General features: G+C 34.0%; 1 protein-coding gene across 3 annotated transcripts; it reads left to right on the top strand.

Annotated features, from left to right (window-relative positions):
- Nucleotides 1-14,681: 14,681 nt before the first annotated feature.
- LOC120280074 lies at nucleotides 14,682-19,397 on the top strand. 3 transcript variants are annotated; one of them, XM_039286803.1, is made up of 5 exons: nucleotides 14,682-14,817; nucleotides 14,891-15,078; nucleotides 15,157-15,319; nucleotides 17,981-18,103; nucleotides 18,196-18,336. In XM_039286803.1, exons 1-5 carry the CDS (start codon nucleotides 14,740-14,742, stop codon nucleotides 18,331-18,333), a joined length of 690 nt encoding a protein of 229 aa, XP_039142737.1. In that variant the 5' UTR covers nucleotides 14,682-14,739; the 3' UTR covers nucleotides 18,334-18,336. The 3 variants fall into 3 exon arrangements, with proteins under 3 accessions (XP_039142737.1, XP_039142736.1, XP_039142738.1); XM_039286802.1 differs by lacking the exons at nucleotides 17,981-18,103; nucleotides 18,196-18,336 and adding an exon at nucleotides 19,106-19,397; XM_039286804.1 differs by lacking the exon at nucleotides 17,981-18,103.
- The last annotated feature ends 1,723 nt before the right edge of the window (nucleotides 19,398-21,120 follow it).

The following is a 21,120-nucleotide window of genomic DNA, read 5'->3' on the forward strand; positions in this document are numbered from 1 at the left end:
ACAACAAGTTTCTAACGATCTTCATCTCAAATTGCCTAACTATCTTCAAATATATTACAAACAAAACTCTAACACCCTAATGATTTCAAGCCAAAACTCAAGAAAAGAGATGGGAGAAAAAACTTAGAGAAAAGGAGATCCCACTTCTTGAAAGATTGGCAAACATGTGACAATGCAAGCTCTACACCATTGTTGTCTATGAGAAAGAGATAGTGGTTGAAGTCTTTAATGGATTAGGTTAAAAGTAAAGAAATAATGTTTTGGAAATATTTTTAAAAAAGTTGAAAAAAATAAAAAATCCACTTTTTTATTAAACCATGAGTGTTGTTTCCATAATTTTTTAAAACAAAAATAGCATACCAAACATGTTTTTCTTATTTTGTTTCCAAAATTTGGAATTGGTAAAAAAAAAAAAAAATTTGACGACAATGCCAAACGACCCCTAAATTGCCCTTTACATGGAACCTTACCCTTGAATATCACTCTCTTCATTTATTTAATTTAGAAAATTGAAAAAAGCAAAATTAGAAATAAATAAATAAATATTGCTTTGATATTATAAAACATCAACTATCTTAGAAAATTTTTTTCTCAAAATGACTTGTATATCAAAATGGAGAGAGTAATATGTATATATATATATATATATATATGTTTATAAACTGACAATGTTGCAAGAATATTCCCAAAATATTTTCGAACTCTCTTTTTTTTATCTTGATTTCTATATGGGAGTTTATAACATCACTATTCTTCTATTATGGTGATGGTTATTAGTTGTTCTCTTCCAAGTTTTATTGAAGAAAAGCAAAGTATATTACTCCCTCCGTCGATTTTACTTGTTCGATTTTAAGGATTTTATTTTTGTTTTTTAGTTGTCAATTTAAAAAAATTTAGGAGCATTAAATAGTTTTTTTTTAAATTATCTTTTTATATTTAATATACTTTTACAACTTTCAATAAATCATATTCAATTATTCAATTACATATTTTAGTAAATTATATTTTAAATAATAGTAATTTTAAAAAGCTAATATAATTATCTTTTAATTAATTAATTAATTAATTAATTAAAAATGAATAAGTAAAAAGAAAACAAGAGAGTAACATACTTACAATGGTATATATATATCGGGTAAATTTTTTAATAGGGCATCAAACTATGTTCATTTTTTCATTTTGAGGTTCAAACTTCAATTTGAATCAAAATTATTACCCAATTTTAATTTTGTTTCACCAGAGGAATATCCAATCGATTCCAGTCTATTTTTTATGATGTGATGTCAGAAAATCTCTATCATCACATGAGATATAATTTTCAATTAAGCAGACATTGTGTCATATGTACGATCACAGAGAATTTCCAGTATGTACATCATTAAAAATATGTCAGAATCTCTCAGGTGAGCACTCGGCGAAACAAATTGAAGATGGATAACCATTTTGATTCAAATTGAAGTTTGGACACCAAAATGAAAAATAGTCATAATTTAGTTAGAAGGGGGCACATGCCCTTTTTTTGGCCAGGACCGGCAAAAAATTTGACCCGGTTAAACCCGTCGGGTTAATAACCCATGGCTCGGCGGGTTGTACGGGCTGGTTACAGGTCATAGGTTAAATAACCTGTGCCCAAGACTTGTTATCAAACAAGAAAGAGCCTATCCATTGGGCTATAGAAACTTAGTTATAGGATATGGAATATATATATATATATATATATATATATATAATAAGAAATGGATCTCCTTTCAAATACAACTTTTCTAAATCATGTTTAAATTAGACAATAAAAAGTAGAGTTAAGAATTTCAAATGTGTTCGCCATATAAGAATAAATGTGTAGTGAGAAAATAAACTTACGAAAATAAATTTGTACATGTGTTAAACACAAAAAGTAAATCCATAATTCTAATAACAATATTCCGTTGATATTCAAATAAATTAAAACCAGGCAAAGCTTCATTAACAAAAGCAGTCAACAATGTCTTATAAAGAAATGTCACATTAAGAAGTCGATAGGTACAGTTCCATTTAGTCTTAACATCTTTCGGAAACTTTTTGGCTCTCATGTTATTTGCTCTACAATAACGAGACCATTGTTTCATGAGGGCCATGTTCCTTCCTATATATGATACCACATCCCTAATTAGTCCTACAAATTGTTTTAGGGTCTCTAGCCTGATTTGCACACATAGGTTCAATACATGACAAGCACGTCTAATATGAAAGTATTTGCCCCCACATGAAGGTCTCAAATATTCTTCTAAAGATGTAATTGAGGTAGTATTAGTGGAAGCATTATCAAACGAGTTTGAAAAAATCTTAAAAGTCAAGCCATATTCTTCGATGATTCCACGGATCATTCTATAAATATTATCAGCAGTATAGGCTTCATTGAATACTCTAAAAGCAATGACTCGCTTTTGGATATTCCATGAGTCATCAATCCAATGTGCCGTAATACCCATAAAATAATTTTTATGGAATACATCAGTCCATATATCATAACATAAATAAATATAAGAAGTACAAGGATGAAAATACTCACAGAGTTGTTCTTTACTGTGTTTGTAATGTTTGAAAATTGTTCTTTCAATAGTCCTCCTTGAAACCTTTTTGCATGTCAGTTGTAATGTCTCATTGATGCATTTTTGCACTAGACATCACTCGATAAAGTTGAATGGCAAGTACTCCACAGAAATTGTCTCCATGATTTTATCCCAATATCTTGGTTAAGAAAATGTAAATAAAGAAGAGTGAGAACTCGTACCTTCATCTATGGTGAATCAAATTTTAGATTGTGTTTGATCAAAATTTTTAACTCTACTTTTTTTTCAAAATCCTGTGTTCCTATCTAAATGTTTTCATCTCATCAAGCATGGCAAGATCAATGTGCAGTAATTCCATTTTATCAAGAAAAATACACAAACCCCACATTCTTGTTCATTCATTCATTAATTTCATCAATCACAAAACCCACACAACATCAAAGTTTCAATCTCCATCACAAGCACAAACACAACCCCAACAAAATATCACCCCCTGACTCCCTTGCCAGCAAATCCTCACCAGTGACTTCCACGACCATTCTTTGATTGCATGCGCTCATTCTTAGCCAGGCTATTTGTCCTCCTCCCTGTGTTGGTCGCCATCCTTCTTTGCCCTAGGATTGTCGGACAAAATGCCGAACATGCGAGAAAGGAAGAAGACCTTTGTGCTTACGTGACCAATCTACCTTGGCTAACGAGGAAGGTGTTTGCAACGTGGGCACTCCGACGTGGCATAAGTTTGGTGACCCCTAGAGCTGACCGTGTATTCTGCAACTCCACATCAGCCTCCAATGCTCAGAATTGCTAGAGTGACCTGCCGGTGCATTCGAGTCAATCTCAGGTAACCTTTTAAAAACAAATTAAAGTCCAGTTGCCTAAATAAGACAAATGTAAAGTTGAGTAACCTCTCAAAAAATTTACTTTGTTATAATCATATGGGTATATGTATTCATTTTATTTTTTTAATTCATGGAAGTTCATTAATTGAAAAAGCATAAAATTTAAAAAAAAATGAGGGGCTAGAATGTGGTAGTGGACAACACTAGATCAAGATGACTTGACAATACATTAGACTTAAATATAATATATGCAAAATATTATGTTCTTGATATATATTATTATATTTGATTTTATTTTTATATATAAAAAAAAGGAACAGAGTCTAAGATGAAAGCTTTTTACTTTTTTGGTTTTGCCATCTGGCCCATGCCGCTCATCTATCCCATTTCTATCATATTTTGTTTTAATAAATATAGAAATGTAGGTTGTAGCTCATGTTTCTCAGAAAGAATGAGATTTCTTTTCTCCCATATTTCTCATGCTCTTCTTTCTTCATGGCTTTGGTCATGAATTATTTTTTCTATTTGCTTTCTTTGGATAGGTGTAGGCGTGCGTGGGGGTTAGGCCTATTCATTTAGGGGCATTCATTTCCTCTGAAGTGCGCTGAAGTGGGAGGAAGTGGACTGACTTCCCCCACTTCTAATGTTCTTTTCCTCTGAAGTGGATTTTAGTTAAAACTCACTTCCCTTTTTTTTACACTAAAGTGGAAGAAGTGAGCCCCATATAAAAGCTCACTTCCACCCACTTCCAAAATATCTTTTAAAGTCATGGAAGTGAAATTGGGCCATCTCCCCATCTCCCCTTCGCGAGGCCGAGCGCTGCTTTTTTGGTCGGATCTCTCCTCCAAAAGTGACCAGATCTCACCTCCGGCAGTGGCTGGATCTTCCCTCCTCCCCCCTCGGCAACGGCCGGATCTCCTCTTCGGCAGCACCAGGATCTGTTCTCCGGCAGCTTCTAGATCCTCTTTTCATCCGCTGGCTGCTCGATCTCTCCTCAGATAGAGTTTAGATCTTCAGTCTGGTAGCAGGTGGATCTCTCGCACGGCAGCGGCCGGATCTCCCCTCCGACAATGGCTGGATCTTCCCTCCGGCAAGGTGCTTTTCTTCTTCTTCTTCAAAATTTCTTGAAGGAAAATCAGAGCTTTTTCTCTCTTTACTATTTTCAATGATGAGAATGTCACCCTTCTCCTTATGAACCCATTCACTCCGTGGGTCTTCAACGAAACGCTGTGAATTGTTGGTTGTTCCATCAGCCATTTTTATTCTGTATTCAACTCTTTTGTTTGTGAAAGTTTTTTATTAGAGCTTTACATATTAATTAGACTTATCTGTATGATATATATATATAGAGCTTTACATATTAATTAGACTTATCTGTATGATATATATATATAAGCATACTTGTGTATGCTTATATATCCATATAGGAGAATGTTATTCGTTGTTGTTGGAATAGAATGTGCATGTGTCCTGTTTAATGAACTTGTTTGTGAGAACTTGATCATGATTCGAGTTTAAGACTAGTTGTACAAACTATACTTAATTTCCAGTTTGATTTACTGACTGATTATCTTTTATTGAGATGTCATAATGATTCATTTATAAAAATTTAATTTGTATAAATAATATCGGTTAATTTAATCAATTGACTTGAGATTATAAGAATTTTAACTAGTCTATCACTTATACCGGAAATCTATTGAATAAGTGATGATCAAAGGATTCCGGTACCAATTTCTACTGGTGATCTGGATTTTATCTTTACTAAAGCAATTACTTTATCTGAGTTTATTATAAATATCATCTATGAGGCAAATTCAACTCACTTAGCTTACAAGATATATATATATATATATATATATATATATATAGAGAGAGAGAGAGAGAGAAAGGTGTGCATGCACTTTTTATTATTTTTTTTACCATATTCCTAGATTTATCTTGTAGGTCTATGATGTTCGGTCTAATGATCAAGTAAAAAATTTTGAAAAGTTATATATATATAGAACATGTTTTGTGTTATTGAATATTAGCAGGAAAACCAACAAGCAAGATATTGTTTAGATAAGTTTACACCCTAATTCATATACATGCAACTAAGTAGTTTTCTGCAAGAACACACACAAGAAAAAAACAATGAAAGTGTTCATGTCATGGCAAACTTCTTGATGGGATGAGAGAAACTTACAAACAAACAGGAGTAACCTTATAGCCATATCTCATATCTAATGGCTAGGCAAAGGGATCTGGTTCGTTGTTTTCTTTGCACTTTTTCCCTTGCTTATTTTTTTGGTCCAATACCTTTACTTCTCCACTTTGTAATTGTCTAAAGCTAGGCCGCATGCGTCATTGTCTAAAGCTGGGCCAAACCTAGATTTTATAAAATTGAAACATACACTTCGTTGCAAACACAAACAGATTCCAAAATAGGACATTTTTTAGCATGCCATTATTGTGCTATAATTAATTATATATGCTCATGCCCCTTGGCAAGTTTATTGGACTGTTGTTGGGCATTCCTCACCAGATGGTTATATATATATATATATTTCTACATGAGATTTTGTTTGGGAATTGAATATAGTTTAAATGATATTGAAGATAGTGAGATTAGGTGTCTTGTTTCTAAGGCTCATTTTAGTTAACTTGATCCTTCCAATATGGTTCAAGATTAGATTTATTTGTTTTCTGGTGGTATATAAGGTATGTCTATGTTTACAATTAATATGAAATCATTTTTATTTCACATAATATTATGATAATATCCAAAAAAAATAATCTATGACAATATAGGTTTATAATGGCCAATAACAATCTTACCGAATTAATCTACATCGACGCTCATGTGTTAGTAACCATGGCGGTCATTTTAGCAATGTACAACCAACAAAAACAACAGGTGCTACCTCGAGAACCTTCATTCATTAGAGATATTCATTGAAATGCACACATGACCCGAATATTAGATGGAGGCGTTCATAATTGTGTCGAATACATACGGATGTCCAAGGATACTTTCCTCAGACTTTGCACTATATTAAGGGAGCGCGGTCACTTGAGGGATACCATCCATGTTGCGGTAGAGGAACAAGTGGCAATGTTCTTACACATAGTGGGGCACCATGCAAAGAACAGGGCAATGAAAATTGATTTTGTTAGATCTGGTGCAACGGTGAGCAGATATTTTAATGATGTCCTTTGTTACACATATAAATTGCATTATTAACATCATGCATTTAGATAGTATTCATGCATTTTTCCTAGTCTTTATTATTATTTTCCCCTTCTTTTTGTACAAACTACTATTTCTAGTTGTTTTAATTGTAGGAAACAGGAATTGAAACTGGAGACTGGGGAAATCCACAACCTGCCTGTGTACTACGAGAAGTACCTGTGGACTGTAAAGTGGCTGGGGCCCAGCTTCTATCTTTTGGATATAAAAGGATCAGAATGTGACTTCAGGGCAAGAAAAGGAAGGCTGGGAGAAAAGGGTTGGCGGCTGGAAAGGGAAAAAGGAATATCTGAAGACCTGGAGAGAGTTGAAGAAGGGAGGAGAGCTGGAAATTGAAGATCAAACCTTGTAGACATCATAGGGAGTCCTCTCAGCTTGTTGTGCTGCTTTCTATAGACTTTCTTCTCTTCCTATCTTTTTCTTTGTAACTGAGATGGTGTGTGAATAGAACTTTTCTTAGGTTTGGGATTAGCCCAAGGTGTTATGTGTTTGATGTGTTGATACATTTTGTATGGATCTTTTATGCTTAATGGTAGATTTCTTGAGTTGATTTCTGATTTGTGTCAAAGCTTGTGATTGTGAAAGCATTGCTTGCTATCTTAGAGATCTAGGTTAACTGAAAGGATAACCTGGGTCTTGTAACCTCATTAATCATCCCGAACTCGCTGAAAGGCGCTCTTGAGGGCTCATTGCTTAATCACTTTGCTTTTTATTCGGGGTTTTTGAGAAGGGTTTATCTACCACGAAAGTAGGAGGTAACCTTGATCAAGCCCTAACTTGTTATCTCTTGAAAGAGAGTGACAAGTAGCTTAGGATTAATGCCCTTCAAGAGATCCGCCCAAATCTAGTTTAGATCCGACGACATCATTCATGTTATACCTTGTGGTGAGTTCCCAAACCTAAGTCTATTTTAATCTGAAGAAAGATCCACAACCCTGTGTTCCTTCAGCCTTGATTGTGTTTTATTCCCTGCTTCTTGTTATTCCTAAATCCTACCTTTTTAATTGTCTAGATAATCTCTTGTTGCAATAGATTGGTAATCAATACTTGGTCCTTGTGGGATTGATACTTATTTACTACTTGGCAAAACCGTGCGCTTGCGGTTGTGCAACATCCTCCAAGCCATCTGTAGCATCCGACATTTGTTTGTGAAACAACCGGGCACATCAATACATCCTGATATAGAATTCAACCCAAATTTTTATCTTTTTTTCAAGGTGTGATGCATTTCTATTCCATCAAATTCAAGTTAGTAAGTATTTTAAACTATCAACCTAATAAAGTTTTAGCTCCCAGGATTGCATTGGATTTGTTGATGGCACTCATATAGACGCAAGGGTAAGTGCAGATCTAATGAGTAAATTTCGGGGCCGCAAGGGCATCACACAAAATATTCTTGCCGCATGTGATTTTGATCTAAAATTTACATACGTTCTTGCTGGCTGAGAAGGTTCGGCAAATGACTACTTAGTTTTGAAAGATGCATTGTCACGACCACCACCATATGGATTGCATATACCTCCAGGTTTAATGATATAACACATATTATATTTTTTGCATCTATTTTTTTTTAAAGTGAACTCAATATCTTTAATATTTAATGCTAGAAAAATACTACCTTGTTGATGCCGGGTATACAACAACACATGGTTTCATATCTCTGTACCGAAAAGTTAGATATCATTTACGAGAACAAGCAGGACGCAGACCCCAAAATGCAAAAGAGTTATTCAATCTTCGTCATTCTCAACTTAGAACAAGAATAGAAAGAGCATTCGGGATTTTAAAGAATCGATTTAGGATTTTAGACTCAAGGCCATTCTATCCTTTCAAAACACAAGTAGATATTGTTCTTGGTTGTTGTGTGCTACATAATTTTGTAAGGGAGGTTGATTCGGATGACATTAACGCGCAAGAACAAATTCGAGATGAAGATGAAATACTCACACACGAAAGACCTAACGTATTAGGAGAACGACGTGAGCCACAAGCTCAATGGATGGAACTTCGTGAGAAAATTAAAGATGACATGTGGCATGCCTATGTGTCAAGTGGTCTTGCTTTCAAGGCATCATTATGAAAACTCTTATTTGGATGTATCTTTTACATTTGTTTTGGGATAGTGAAATTTCATGTATGTGTTAAATGGTTTGTTTACTCATTACTTGGTGGATGTATTTTTAACATTTGGTTTGTTTCGGGTTGTAGTAAATTTTTGGGATAGTGAACTTCATGTTTGTATTAAATGGTTTGTTTACTCATTACTTCGTGGGTAATTTTTTTACATTTGTTTTGTTTTTGTCATAATTTGGTAATAATGTCAATTTTCGTTATTATTGTAGGATGAACAATACTGAAGGTGCACAAGGTGAGAAGCGAAAAGGAACGCCAAACAAAAGATGGACAAAAGAAATGGATCATGTCTTGATACTATTACTTGCAGACATGCCAACAAGTGGTTTAAAAGTTGACAAATCCTTCAAACACCAAGCATTTGTCGAAGCAGCTAATGTCGTGAATAGTAGGTTCCCTTCCGCTTGCATGGATGCCGATAATGTGGAGAATCACATGCGCACTTTAAAACAAAAATATCAAGACATTAAAAAACTTATGAATCTCAGTGGTGTTGGATGGAATGACACAGAGAAGAAGTTGGTGTTAGAAGATGAGACCTATCATACATACGTGGAGGTATACCTATTTTGTTTATTTATTATGTCTGACATGATCATTAATATTATTATTTACATCATTATCTTTCATTTTACACAGGGACAACCAAAAGCCAAGGAGTATTTAAACAAGCCTATACCCTTTTTTGATGAGCTACGTTCGGTTGCTGGAGATGATCACGCTACTGGTGATTATGCACGGACCATCTTTGACCAATTTGGTGGCATGACAGGTGAGGATGAGATTGCACCTCCACCTAATACACCATTAGACGGTGAACCTATGGATACAGTAAATCAAAGACATGAAACACTAAGGTCTTCTACGAATAGGACCATGATAAGTGCTTGTGCGATATAAATGCGAAGCGTTCATACCTTATGTTGAGCATTACTTTTCTCGGGTTTTTACACTAATATGTGTGTTTTTATGTTACTTTCGTGCAGTTGGAGTTGTGAGGCCGATTATGAAGGAAAGAAGCCAATGTGGAGCACAATGCATTGATTTTGGAGGAAATCTTGCTAAGGTTCAAACGCGAAGACATAGGTCGGGTGTGAGATGCTAGAGTGTGTGCCAACCTCCTCGTATTCTAGTTGGCACATCCATTTAGAGGGGCACAAGGGCAGTCACACTCGAGCATTCTGACTTATGCACATAGAACAAGAGCTCCACCAACTTGTCTATCATTGAAGAAGCAAGTGATCCACGACGAGAACGTGTGCCCGTTTGCGTTACCCCGATGAAAGTATGGATTCGAGAAGCTATTTTAGGCCAGATACTGTAGAAAAGCACTGTAGCAGCACTGTTCACAACTTCCCGAGAAAACAGGAATTCAGAGAATCCACACGGGCGTGTGGAAATTTCCACATGGGCGTGTGAAAAATCCACAGGCCCGTGTAGTCGCCCGACTCCAGCCCTATTTAAAGCCGATTCAGCCCCGATTTCAGTATTCTCTTCTCCATCTTTTCCCCAACTTGAGAGAGGGCTTCGGCTAGGGTTTTGAGGGGTATTGGCTAGGGTTTTGGAGAGGTTCTATGGCTCTGACATCGTCATTCCATAGGAAGAAGGTTGGTAGGGGAGCTTCCGTCGAGGCGTATCCTATACCGGACGAGGGAATCCTTGGACGACGAGCAGAGGACTCTCCACAAGACCATCGACACGACCATCGAGGGGGTTTTTCTATGGATTCATTGCTTTAATATTCTATTTCTTTGATTGTACTTAGCTCCATGGAAAGCTAAACCCCTAGTGGGTACTTGGGTATTTGTGAACCCTAGGATGTATTCGTTTCATTGAATATCTTTATTATGCTTTCAATTAATTGATGTTTATTGTGAGTTCCAACCTTGAATGCTTGATTGTATGAACATTTCCCCTAGAGTGACACTAGGGTTGAGAGTTCTTGTTGGTAACCTTGTGAGTGAGTGACACACCACGAGTGTTAGACAAAGCTAGGTTGCAGAGGGTTGAGAGGATGAGTCAAGAGGTACAGGAGCATCCCCTTTCCCCTCCGACGTGATAGATTCTACCTCCGTTCCTCGAGTTCTTTGCGGCCATAATAGAGTGAATGGTCTAAGGGATGACCCTCCGCTGGGGCTTAGTTGCGAGTGCAACGGAGTGAAGCGTTGAGGTGATCTTAGTATCTAGGGTTTATTGTGGTTAGGGACCTTCCACCTGGACCAAAGGGTTAGGTCTATAATTAGGAAGAGATTTATCACTTGGAATCCCTAGAGCTCATTGCAACTCTATGCGAGTGCGAGGTGTTGAGATTGTTCGATTTCTCCTCCGGGACATGTATGGAGTTAAGCATAGTTGACCTTAGATTTGGGACTATGTAATGAAGGATTTCCACGACTCACTATTGCATTGATTAGGAAGCATAATAGAGGGTTCTTGCACTTGAAACAATTATCCTAGGTGGAGCATTATCCGGGTACCCCATCTTTATCGATTGCCTTACCCCTTTCTTTACTCGTGCTCTCTTACTTGTTGATTTTACTTTTGAGAATTGAATCATTGTCACACTTATCACTATTGATCTTTCACATAGCTAAGAAGCGGATTAAGTGTTTTATTCCCTACTCCCTGTGGATTCGATACCCGCTCATCCGGGATTATTACTTCGACAAACCCGTGCACTTGCGGGATATACGCAAGGGGACCTTATCAGACCACTGCTAGGGCTCCCCGTAGAACAAGGACCAATGGTGAAAATGGTTCAGGAGAAAATATTGGAGAAAAGATAGGTGAGTTGGCGGCATCAATAGATAGGACTCGAAAAAAGACATGGAAAGAAAAACTTACCGATGTGTTGTGGGACATAGAAGATTATAGTGATGATGACATGGAAATGGTGTACAATAAGTTAATTGACAACAAAAAAGAGGCCGAGAACTTCTACTTGAGAAAGTCATCTCTCTGGAAAAGATGGATAGATACTTTTATTGCTTCCATGAGAAACTCTAGCCCTTAAATAGGTCATCACACTAGGTATGTATTTTTGGTTTCTAGTCATACAACAAAAATTGTTTTATTTAAAACCTAAATACTTTATGAGTTCTTCATTGTCTTTGTCGTGAATACATAGGTTGTTCTTTGGAGTGGTGGATGGCATAAGTTGTTCTTTGAAGTGGTGGATGACAAATTGTTTTGTTGAAGGAAGTGAATCTTGAATGAGACAATTACTATTTTGATTTATATTTGTAAGAATGTTGTATGGATTTTATGTTTGACATGCATTGTTATTTTTATTTTTTATTTTTTGTATGGATTTGGATTATGTATTTGTGAGCTCAAAATATTTCATGCGTTGTTGGTTGCATGTTTTTTTATTGTATGGGTTTGGATTATATTTGTTTTTTGTTTGGTTGTCAAATTTCATGAGTTGTTTCAGGATTGTTTTCTCCATTATCATTATTTTTATGTTTGAGAATTTCATTACTTAGTTAAGCATTATAAATTATTATTTGTGATATGGTATATGTAGGCAACAAAAGAATGGGGATTGTGATCATTGTCTACTCTTGAAGGATATAGCCATGTTTGGGGAAACAATGATTATTTAAAAAAAAAATTCATATCAAAGTAAATAAAATTATAAATATTTACGTGAGAGAGAGCATTATTAAAATTTAATAAATAATGTTTAACATCAAAATATATGGACGTATATAATTATTTAAACTATGGGTTTAAAAATTAAAATAAAATATAAAACATAAAAATTCATTTAAATTTAAAAATATTTGATTTTGTAAAAATATAAAGTTTTGGTGATTTTAATTATAAATTTATTATACTTTTATTTTTATTTTTATACACTTCTCCCACTTTCGTTGAAATGAACATGTTGTGGAAGTCACTGGGAAGTGACATCACTTACACCGAAATGAACACAGGAAGTGAGAAACTTGACACTTCATGGAAGTGACACTTTCTGCAAAATGAACACAGGAAGTGGTGGAAGTCATATCACTTCCACCACTTCAGGGAAGTGACACTTTCCCCACTTCCCCCACTTCAGCCCACTTACGGGCAAATGAACAACCCCTTAGGGGAAGTGCTAGAGAAGTAAGAGAAATGGGCTGATTTTCCCTATTTCATGTGTTCATTTGTCATGAAGTAGGGGAAGTGGCACTTCCCCCACTTTCGTCTGAAATGAATTTTGAACTAAACCCACTTAGACAGTTTTTTTATTGGAGTGGGCGGAAGTGAGCAAATCTATAAAAATTTACTTCCTCTTACTTCCAAAGTCTTTTTTGAACTCATAGAACTTCACATAACACCTAAATTCTCCATTTATATTCTCATTTTCTAACAAATGAATACCAGAAGTGCTGGAAGTGATATCACTTCCTCCCACTTTAGCGAAGTGGTACTTTCCCCACTTCTCCACTTCAGATCACTTTCTCCCAGATGAACAAGGCGTGATGACATGGGTGGAAAAAGTGAAGATATAAGAGCCAAAACTCATGAAGTTCTCTTTTCTTTTCTTCTTTTTTTTTTTTCTTTTCTTTTTTGCTTTTCTATTTTGCTTTCTCTTTTCATGTGTGATTTTCCCTCTAATGATTATTTTAGTTTTTTTTAATAATTTTTATGTCTTTGTGGGGTATATTTTGGGCACGAGTTAGTTTGTACTTTTCCATTTTATTTCCTTTATATGGGTGGGACTGGGGGTATAAATAATGAGCATAGATGAGATCAACAACAAAGAGAAGATACCAAAGCTAAAGCTTACCAAACTCTCTCTCTTTTTAAAAAAAGATAAATCGTGAAGTGAAACTCTTCATCAATGTTTTTTTTACCATCCTTCTTTTTTTTCCAGTTATTTCATTTTATTATATGATTTTTAGAGATTTTGTGAAATTTTCTCTTGGTTTTGTTTGTTAATTTTATAAGTAATTTTTTTCAGTAATTTCCCTATGCTTAAATTTTGTTTTAATTTTTTAAGTTTTGCTTTAATTTTTTTATATATATTTATAAGTTGCTATTTTTAAAAATTTATGGTTTAATTTAAAAAAATCAGCGGGCCTGTTCGTGAACCGGTAGGTTTTAGCACGGCCCGCCAACTTTTTCGGCTTAGACCGGGTCACCGCTAATCCGCTGGGTCTTCCAGGCTAACTCAGCTAGGGGTGACAATAATCTGTCCGGACCACGGCCCCGGGTTTTTGTCCGACCGGAATAAAAAGGGTTTTGACATAAGGTTTGCAAATGCGGGTCGGGTCCGAGACATGAGCTTGGTTGTCCAATTTAAATCCGGGTCGGGTTCGGACATAGAAATTCGGACAACCGAGCCCTTTTAACCCCTAAAATTTTAAAAAGCCCACAACCTTAGGCCCATTTGTTTTTAAGCTCATTCTTCTAAAAAAACTTTAAACATATATTGTTTTTTTCTATTAAGACTTAGATTTTTTTCTATAATTTGAGTTGAGTTTTTGGATTATTGATGTTTTTTTGCATTTAATGTGAATTAAATTATTTTTTGTATAATTTAATATTTGAGCGAACTTAAAAAAATAAACTTTATAGAATTCGGACAAATTTAGACATCCGGACAACTCGGTTTTAAAATAAACCGGGTTTGGACATGCCAAGTTTGTCCTGATTTAAAACCGGGTCGGGTCCGGACACAAGTTTTTTTATTTATATTAGTAGTTGTCCGGATCCTGTTTTGTCAGGACCCGAATTTTTGCCAACCCTAAACTCAACCCTCCGGTTCAGCACTGCTAACCGGTTACGAGGCCGACCCAGACCAGACCCATTGGATTGGGCCTGCTAGGCCTGATTACCCAGTTCGTGCCCTGCGCTAAAAAATAATAAAAAAAAAATAATAAAATTACTATGCATATATATCATTAAAAAACGCGGACCAAGTTCCCGCGAATATCATTCCCAAAATTCACACGGGGCATCAAACAATCCTCTTCGATCTGCCTCACCATCGGCCATGGCGCTACCTTCCACCTTCCAAGAGAGGCTCCATCAAATGGAAGAGACCAAGAACCGACGTCTCCTTCTCCTTCAGGTCTCTCTCTCTCTCTCTCTCTCTCTCTCTCTCTCTCCATCCATTGATTGAATCTCCTAAATCTGATCACCAGTTTGAGAAGGAGCTCCAGGCCAAGAAATCCTACATTCTATCTCAGACGCTGGCCAAAATCCGCCGGATAGAGCAGCGTTGCCTACTCCTGGAGAAGCAGAACGCCGAGCTAGGATTCCAGATCCTGGCCAGGAAATCCGAGATCGATGCCCTAGATGCTCGATACCATGATGCTGTTCATCAATTTAGGTAAAATTTTGTGTCAATTTCCACTTGCGTTTGGTTTAATTGCTTTTAGGTTTGTGAATTTTGTTTCTAATGGATTAGGGTTTTGAACCTTGAGATTGATGAGTTGGAGATGCGGGAAAAGGAAAATGATCGGTTTTACGAGATTAAACTCGTCGAAATTAGGGATTTCGAGGATTGTGCTAGGAAATATCTCATGGAAACTCAGCAAAAGGTGCAGGATTTGCGGAATTCCATCGCTGAGGTAAGACTATAATTTTGAAATTTTAAGAAAAAAACAAGGTATTCAATTTCTTCTTGGCTTCCAATTTGCAAGTTTTTTTATTCTCAGTAATCATATTGTTGTTATTGATGAATAGAGATCACTGTGGCTATTTAATTTTTTGAAAAAATATTTAAAAATATAAAAATATGTTAAAAAAAAAGAAAATATTATGAAAAAAAAATCAGAATCTTTGTCAACGTGTATTGAAATACATTTTCCTTGCAAATTTAAAATTAGAAAATGGTTAAAAGCAAGCGACTGCTTATATATTTCTTGTGCATTATAAAGGTTTTAAGAAGGGAAAAAAAAATGTGTTGTATTAGTACATTCTTGGTCGGAAATTGAGTAAATAATTCTATTACATGAGGAAATAATTCTATTACATGAGGAAATTTTATTTTGTAGATTTGTTTTTGATAATTTTTGAGAGTTTTAGAGTTATACAGAAATTATAATATCTTTTAGGTTTAATACACAAGTATGTGTAGATAAACAAAAATCATATTTTAATAAAGTTACAAAGAAGAAACAGACATATTATGCCACCCTTGTGCTGGTCAATGGCCTGCTGGGCCGGCATGCAGGCCGTTTCAGCATTGGGATGGGGCCTAAAGTATAACTGGATTTGATACACATGACTAATTACACCATCTCTAAGAACACCTCTAGTACCCACAGATGTTTTTTGGGGAAGAACTTCTTAACTGAGAAGCTAGAAGTACCCATAGATGTTATTTAGATGGTTATCTCAATTGCTCTAGTAAAATAGAAAGATAGTTCTAGAGATGATAGGGATGTTTCATAAGCTATTCTAGGTGTTAGACTTAAGGCTTTTAAGTTATTTGGATCCAAACGGTTAGGCCAACAACTTGTCCTAACCCATTCTGGACACAAATCAAGCGCAAGTACTCAACATAATGATTAAATTAGTTGCTAATATACCTTTCGTAAATTGCTTTTGCTGTGCTATCTTGAAAATTGCCCTTTTGAAGTGGTATTTTTTATTGTTTGCTCAAACATACGATTTAATTTTCTTGATTGCGTATATACCGCTGCAAAAATCAGCAATTCTGAACAAACTTATCACAAACAGTTTATCCTTGTGGTTAACGTACCTTTGGTGATATGAGAAGATGAGAAATGACTGCTAATATGCCTTTTAATTTTTTTTTTTTATGCTGATATTTTCCTGAAAATTCTGTTTTTCAATGGTATCTTTGTTTTGTCTGCAAGTTATTTTTAGATTTCAATTATGGCTGACATCCTAACAGCAGTTATTTACTGTGTGTAATGGTGGATGATGACGTGGTAATTCTTTGGTTCTCTCTGTGATTTAAATAAAGAGGAATATAAAAAATTTAAGAAGTGAAATTATCAAATAGCAGACTTGTAATTTAATCTCATGTTGAACAATGAAAATTTATAAAGTTTGAATTCCAAAATAAAAAAAAAACCAAGATTGGGATGAAGATCCAGTTGGCTGTAAAAATCACAAGAAAGAAACCATTAAAATTTCATTATACTGTTAAAACTTTTGAAAAGATTAAAAATTTTTAAATTTTTTTTGAAAGAACCCTCACCTCTGTCGCTCCGTCCCTTGTAGGTTTAATTTCAAGACGAGAATGCCAAATGTCAGAAAAGAATCCTTATAGTGATATTTTTTTTTTTTAAAAGGATAACATGGTTTTTTCTAGATGGTTTCATATCAAAATTTATGAGACGCTATAAATGGTGTTATTCATCCTATAATATCCAATTATCAAAAATGTATATTATATTAGACAAACCGAGAAGACGGAGCTAGATGGCAGAGCGCTTGATGTTGCTAAAATGTCTAAAATGTACACTAAATCTAAATATTTTAAATTTTTGAAAAATATTTTTTTAAGGGAGAGGAAAAGGAGCATTTTTTATATTGTGTTTCTTTAACAATAATAATAAAAAATTATTAGATTAACATTTTTAATGATTTAAAAATACAAATGGATTAGCTTTTTTATTTTTTTTAACAATATTGGTCATTTTATCTCAGATTTTTTATTGCATCATTAAATATTAATAAAAATTAATTTAATTTCATTAAATTTAATTTTGTGAATGGTATTTGAAAGGTTGTTTATGTTCATTAGAATAGGACTTTCGAAGAATTCCAATTAATTCAAGTTAAAAAACTTTCAAAATCTAAAATCAATTGAAATTCTTCTAAAGTCCTATTTTAATGAACATAAACAATTTAATTACTATTCACAAAATTAAATTTAATGAAATTAAATTAAAATTCATTATTGTTTAAAGATGCAATAAAAAACCTAAGATAAAATGAACAATATTGTTAAAGAAATAAAAAAATAATCTATTTGTATTTTTAAATCATTAAAAATATTAATCTAATAGGTTTTTTATTTTTCTTGAAGAAACACAATATAAAAAATGCGTCTTTCCCTTAAAAAAAATATTTTTTAAAAATTTGAAATATTTAGGTTTAGTATTCATTTTAGACATTTTACCAATATCAATCGCTTTGTCATCTCGCTGTCTTTTCTCTTTTTCTAATATAATATATATTTTTGATAATTGGATATTGAAGGATGAATAACATCACTTCCAACGTCTCATAAATCTTGATGTGAAACCATGCAGGGAAAACCATGTCATCCTTTTTTAAAAAAAAAGAAAAAAAAAAACATGTCACCACGAGGGTTCTTTCCCAATTTTTGGTATTCTCGTCTTCTAATGAAACCTATAAGGGACGGAGCGACAGAGGTGGGGGTTCTTTCATTTTTTAAATTTTTAATCTTTTTAAAAGTTTTAGCAGTATAATGAAATTTTTAATGGTTTTTGTGATTTTTTTACAGGCAATTGAAGAAGCTCTAATGAATGGTCAAGGGATCTTCATCCCAATTGGGTTGAGATTTGGTTTTTTTATTTTGGAATTCAAACTTTGTCAATTTTTATTGCTCGGCATGAGATTAAATTGCAAGTCTGCTATTTGATAAGTTCACTTTCAATTTGCTAAGTTTCTTCAATTTTTTATATTCTTCTTTATTTAAATCACAGGGAGAACCGAAGAATTATTTGAATTATAGAAATGCACAATTAATGCTAAGTTTGTGCCTCTGATGTACAATATATCAACAAAAATGAGAGTTGTGAGGTTATATGAGCAACTAGCATTTTATGAAACATATAAAAGTAAATATCTACTTTTCCAGGTTTATAAGCAATTTTCTCTGATGACACTTTGGACAGTATGAATTATGCTGTCATACTTCTATGTTTTTAACTTTTAATGCAAGGCAAGTGAAAAAATCTGCATTTTGCTGCAAGTCTGGGTCATCAGTTTTGCTAAGACAGTTAGAAATGATGTCCCTAGTTCTTCTTTCTTTTCCAGTGTGTTACATGAGTTATTGGGTAAGAAACAATACTCGGTTCTTTTAAGGAGGACACAAGATCCAAGCTTCAAAAAAGGCCTTTGCATGGATTACTACTGGATGGTATACTAAATTTGGTAATTTTAATTTGCTAAGTTCTTAAACCGTTTACTTGTAACCACACCTTTGTTTTTACACGTAATCTTTTGACTTCTTGCTATTCTTTCATCCTAGAATACAACCAAGAAAATGCATTCCAATTAAACTCATTTGATAATTCATCATCTTCACCATTGACTATTGCTTTGTAGTGCATTTCACATGTAAATTCAATGCATCCAACGTAGATATATTGTTTGTGATAATTTTGTTCAGAACACATGCACTATTGCAGCTCAAATCAACCCTTAAAGATAGTCAGAACAATGCAAAATTTACAGAAAATGTTGAGGTAACTGCAGCAGAGGCAAGGAAAGTGGAACTTCTTGATATTAAAGACAAGTTGGACAGGACTTTGGCCTCAAACTACCAGTTGAGGGCATTATTGCAGAAACAGCTGCAGAAAATGTTAATCTTACAACAGAAAGAAAGTAAAACTCAACCAGCCATGGTGAATCAGGAAACTATTACACCTACAGTGCAACGAGAACGATAACTGACAAATCAGGTTAGTCTCCTATCATGTTGATTTTTGTGAAATATTCTTTTCTTGTTCTTTTCATCTTGTTTTTACTGTCTGTTTCTAAAGCAATCAACTCTCTGTAGATCTGTTCTTTCTACAAGATGGTTCATCTTGATTTCTCTGTAGTAATGTTAAGATAGCCCAAATTTGATTATTTTTCTTGTAAATTTTCCCAGTGAATCAGATCTATTTATTTTTCTCAAAACCAGAGAGGTAATGTTTGTATTCAAAATTATCATCTGGCTGTTTTGTTGTCGTTATTGTTAATTTATTTTTATTAGGGGGTTTTCTTTTACTATAACTAAATTTATTTTAACATTATTTAATATCAGTTAACTTTTTAAATTATTTATTAAGCTAAAGCATTTGGCAATGACTTTGTGGCCACCGCTAGTTTAAGTGGTCAAAAAAAAAATTCTAAGAGGACATTGCTCTCTCAATATTTTTTTTAAGAGTTAATTTTTAACAAATGTTTTTATTTTTATTTTTTTATACAAATGTTAAAACGGGGATATAAGCGTGTATTTTGAGATTGGAGAATTATGAACTAATATAATAATTATATAATTTAAATTAAAATCAATAACTTGAATATTTGCAGACATTTGGTAAAAGAATAAGAATGTGTGGTTAAGAGAGAATATTTATTCAAATTAATTAAATTTTGATTTAATTAAAAGTAATAAAAATTAAATATTTTAAGATTAGATTTTTTAAAATAGTGTAAGTCTTTATTAATATTGATGCTTCAAAAATAATTATTCAACATATTAATATATATATTATTAAATCCGGTGAAAGCTAGGTTTGTATATTGAAAAGAGGGCACATAAGTCCTCAAATTTCAATATGGCCAAAATATCCTTTTTAGCTTTGCAAACACCTTGAGAGTCCCCTTGTAATTTTTTAAATTTAATTTTTATTTATAAAATTACAATCCTATCTTAGTAGTTAATACATTTTTATTACTTAATCAGTGAGCTGACCTTGTTTCCACCGAGATTACTTAGGGTTTATATGAGCTCACCTCGGGCTAGGAGTGTCTCAATTTGCTATGGTCAAAGTAAGCTTGCCTCAATCGCCAAAGTCACTTGGATCGAGTAGTTATTTTTTTATCAAATAAAAGAAAAAAAAAAGTGAATTTGTCTTAGTTTTGTGATTTCGTGTAAGGCCAGCAGATCCCAGCGAGGTCATTTGGGTTAGCTACACTAGCTTCACAAGAGCTTGTTGAATGAGTTTGGTCGCTCTCATCTGGTCTCATGAGAGCTCATTTTGGCCCTAGGAAATGTATGCGTGGTTTATCGGTGTTGGGCTAAGGCTTAGGCTTGGCGAGGTCATGTTTGGCTGACTTGACTAAGGTCAACTCACACGTGTAGCAGTAACATTTGTATATAGATATATATGAAGTGGACAATTCACGTCAAATACGTCTATATATTAGGAGTTAATACCTTAATTGATCTATATTCTTACTCCATTGATCTGTGCTCTTACTCTACTGATTTGGATATTCTATATAAAAGATTTTGTGGCAATATTTAGTGCTAATGAAAAAAAAAACATTGGCAATAATAACAATATTTAAACAAGGATAAAATGATAAAATAAAAATAAAAAAAAGGATTAATGAGGAATATTTTAAAAAAAAAAATCAGATTTATCAGGTTTTAGAATCCTGCTGAGACATAAGGGTATTTTTCAGATTTATCAAGTACCTCTCCATCTTT

The sequence above is a fragment of the Dioscorea cayenensis genome, chromosome 17 (genome assembly GCF_009730915.1).
Source record: "Dioscorea cayenensis subsp. rotundata cultivar TDr96_F1 chromosome 17, TDr96_F1_v2_PseudoChromosome.rev07_lg8_w22 25.fasta, whole genome shotgun sequence".
NCBI classification, from domain to species: domain Eukaryota; kingdom Viridiplantae; phylum Streptophyta; class Magnoliopsida; order Dioscoreales; family Dioscoreaceae; genus Dioscorea; species Dioscorea cayenensis.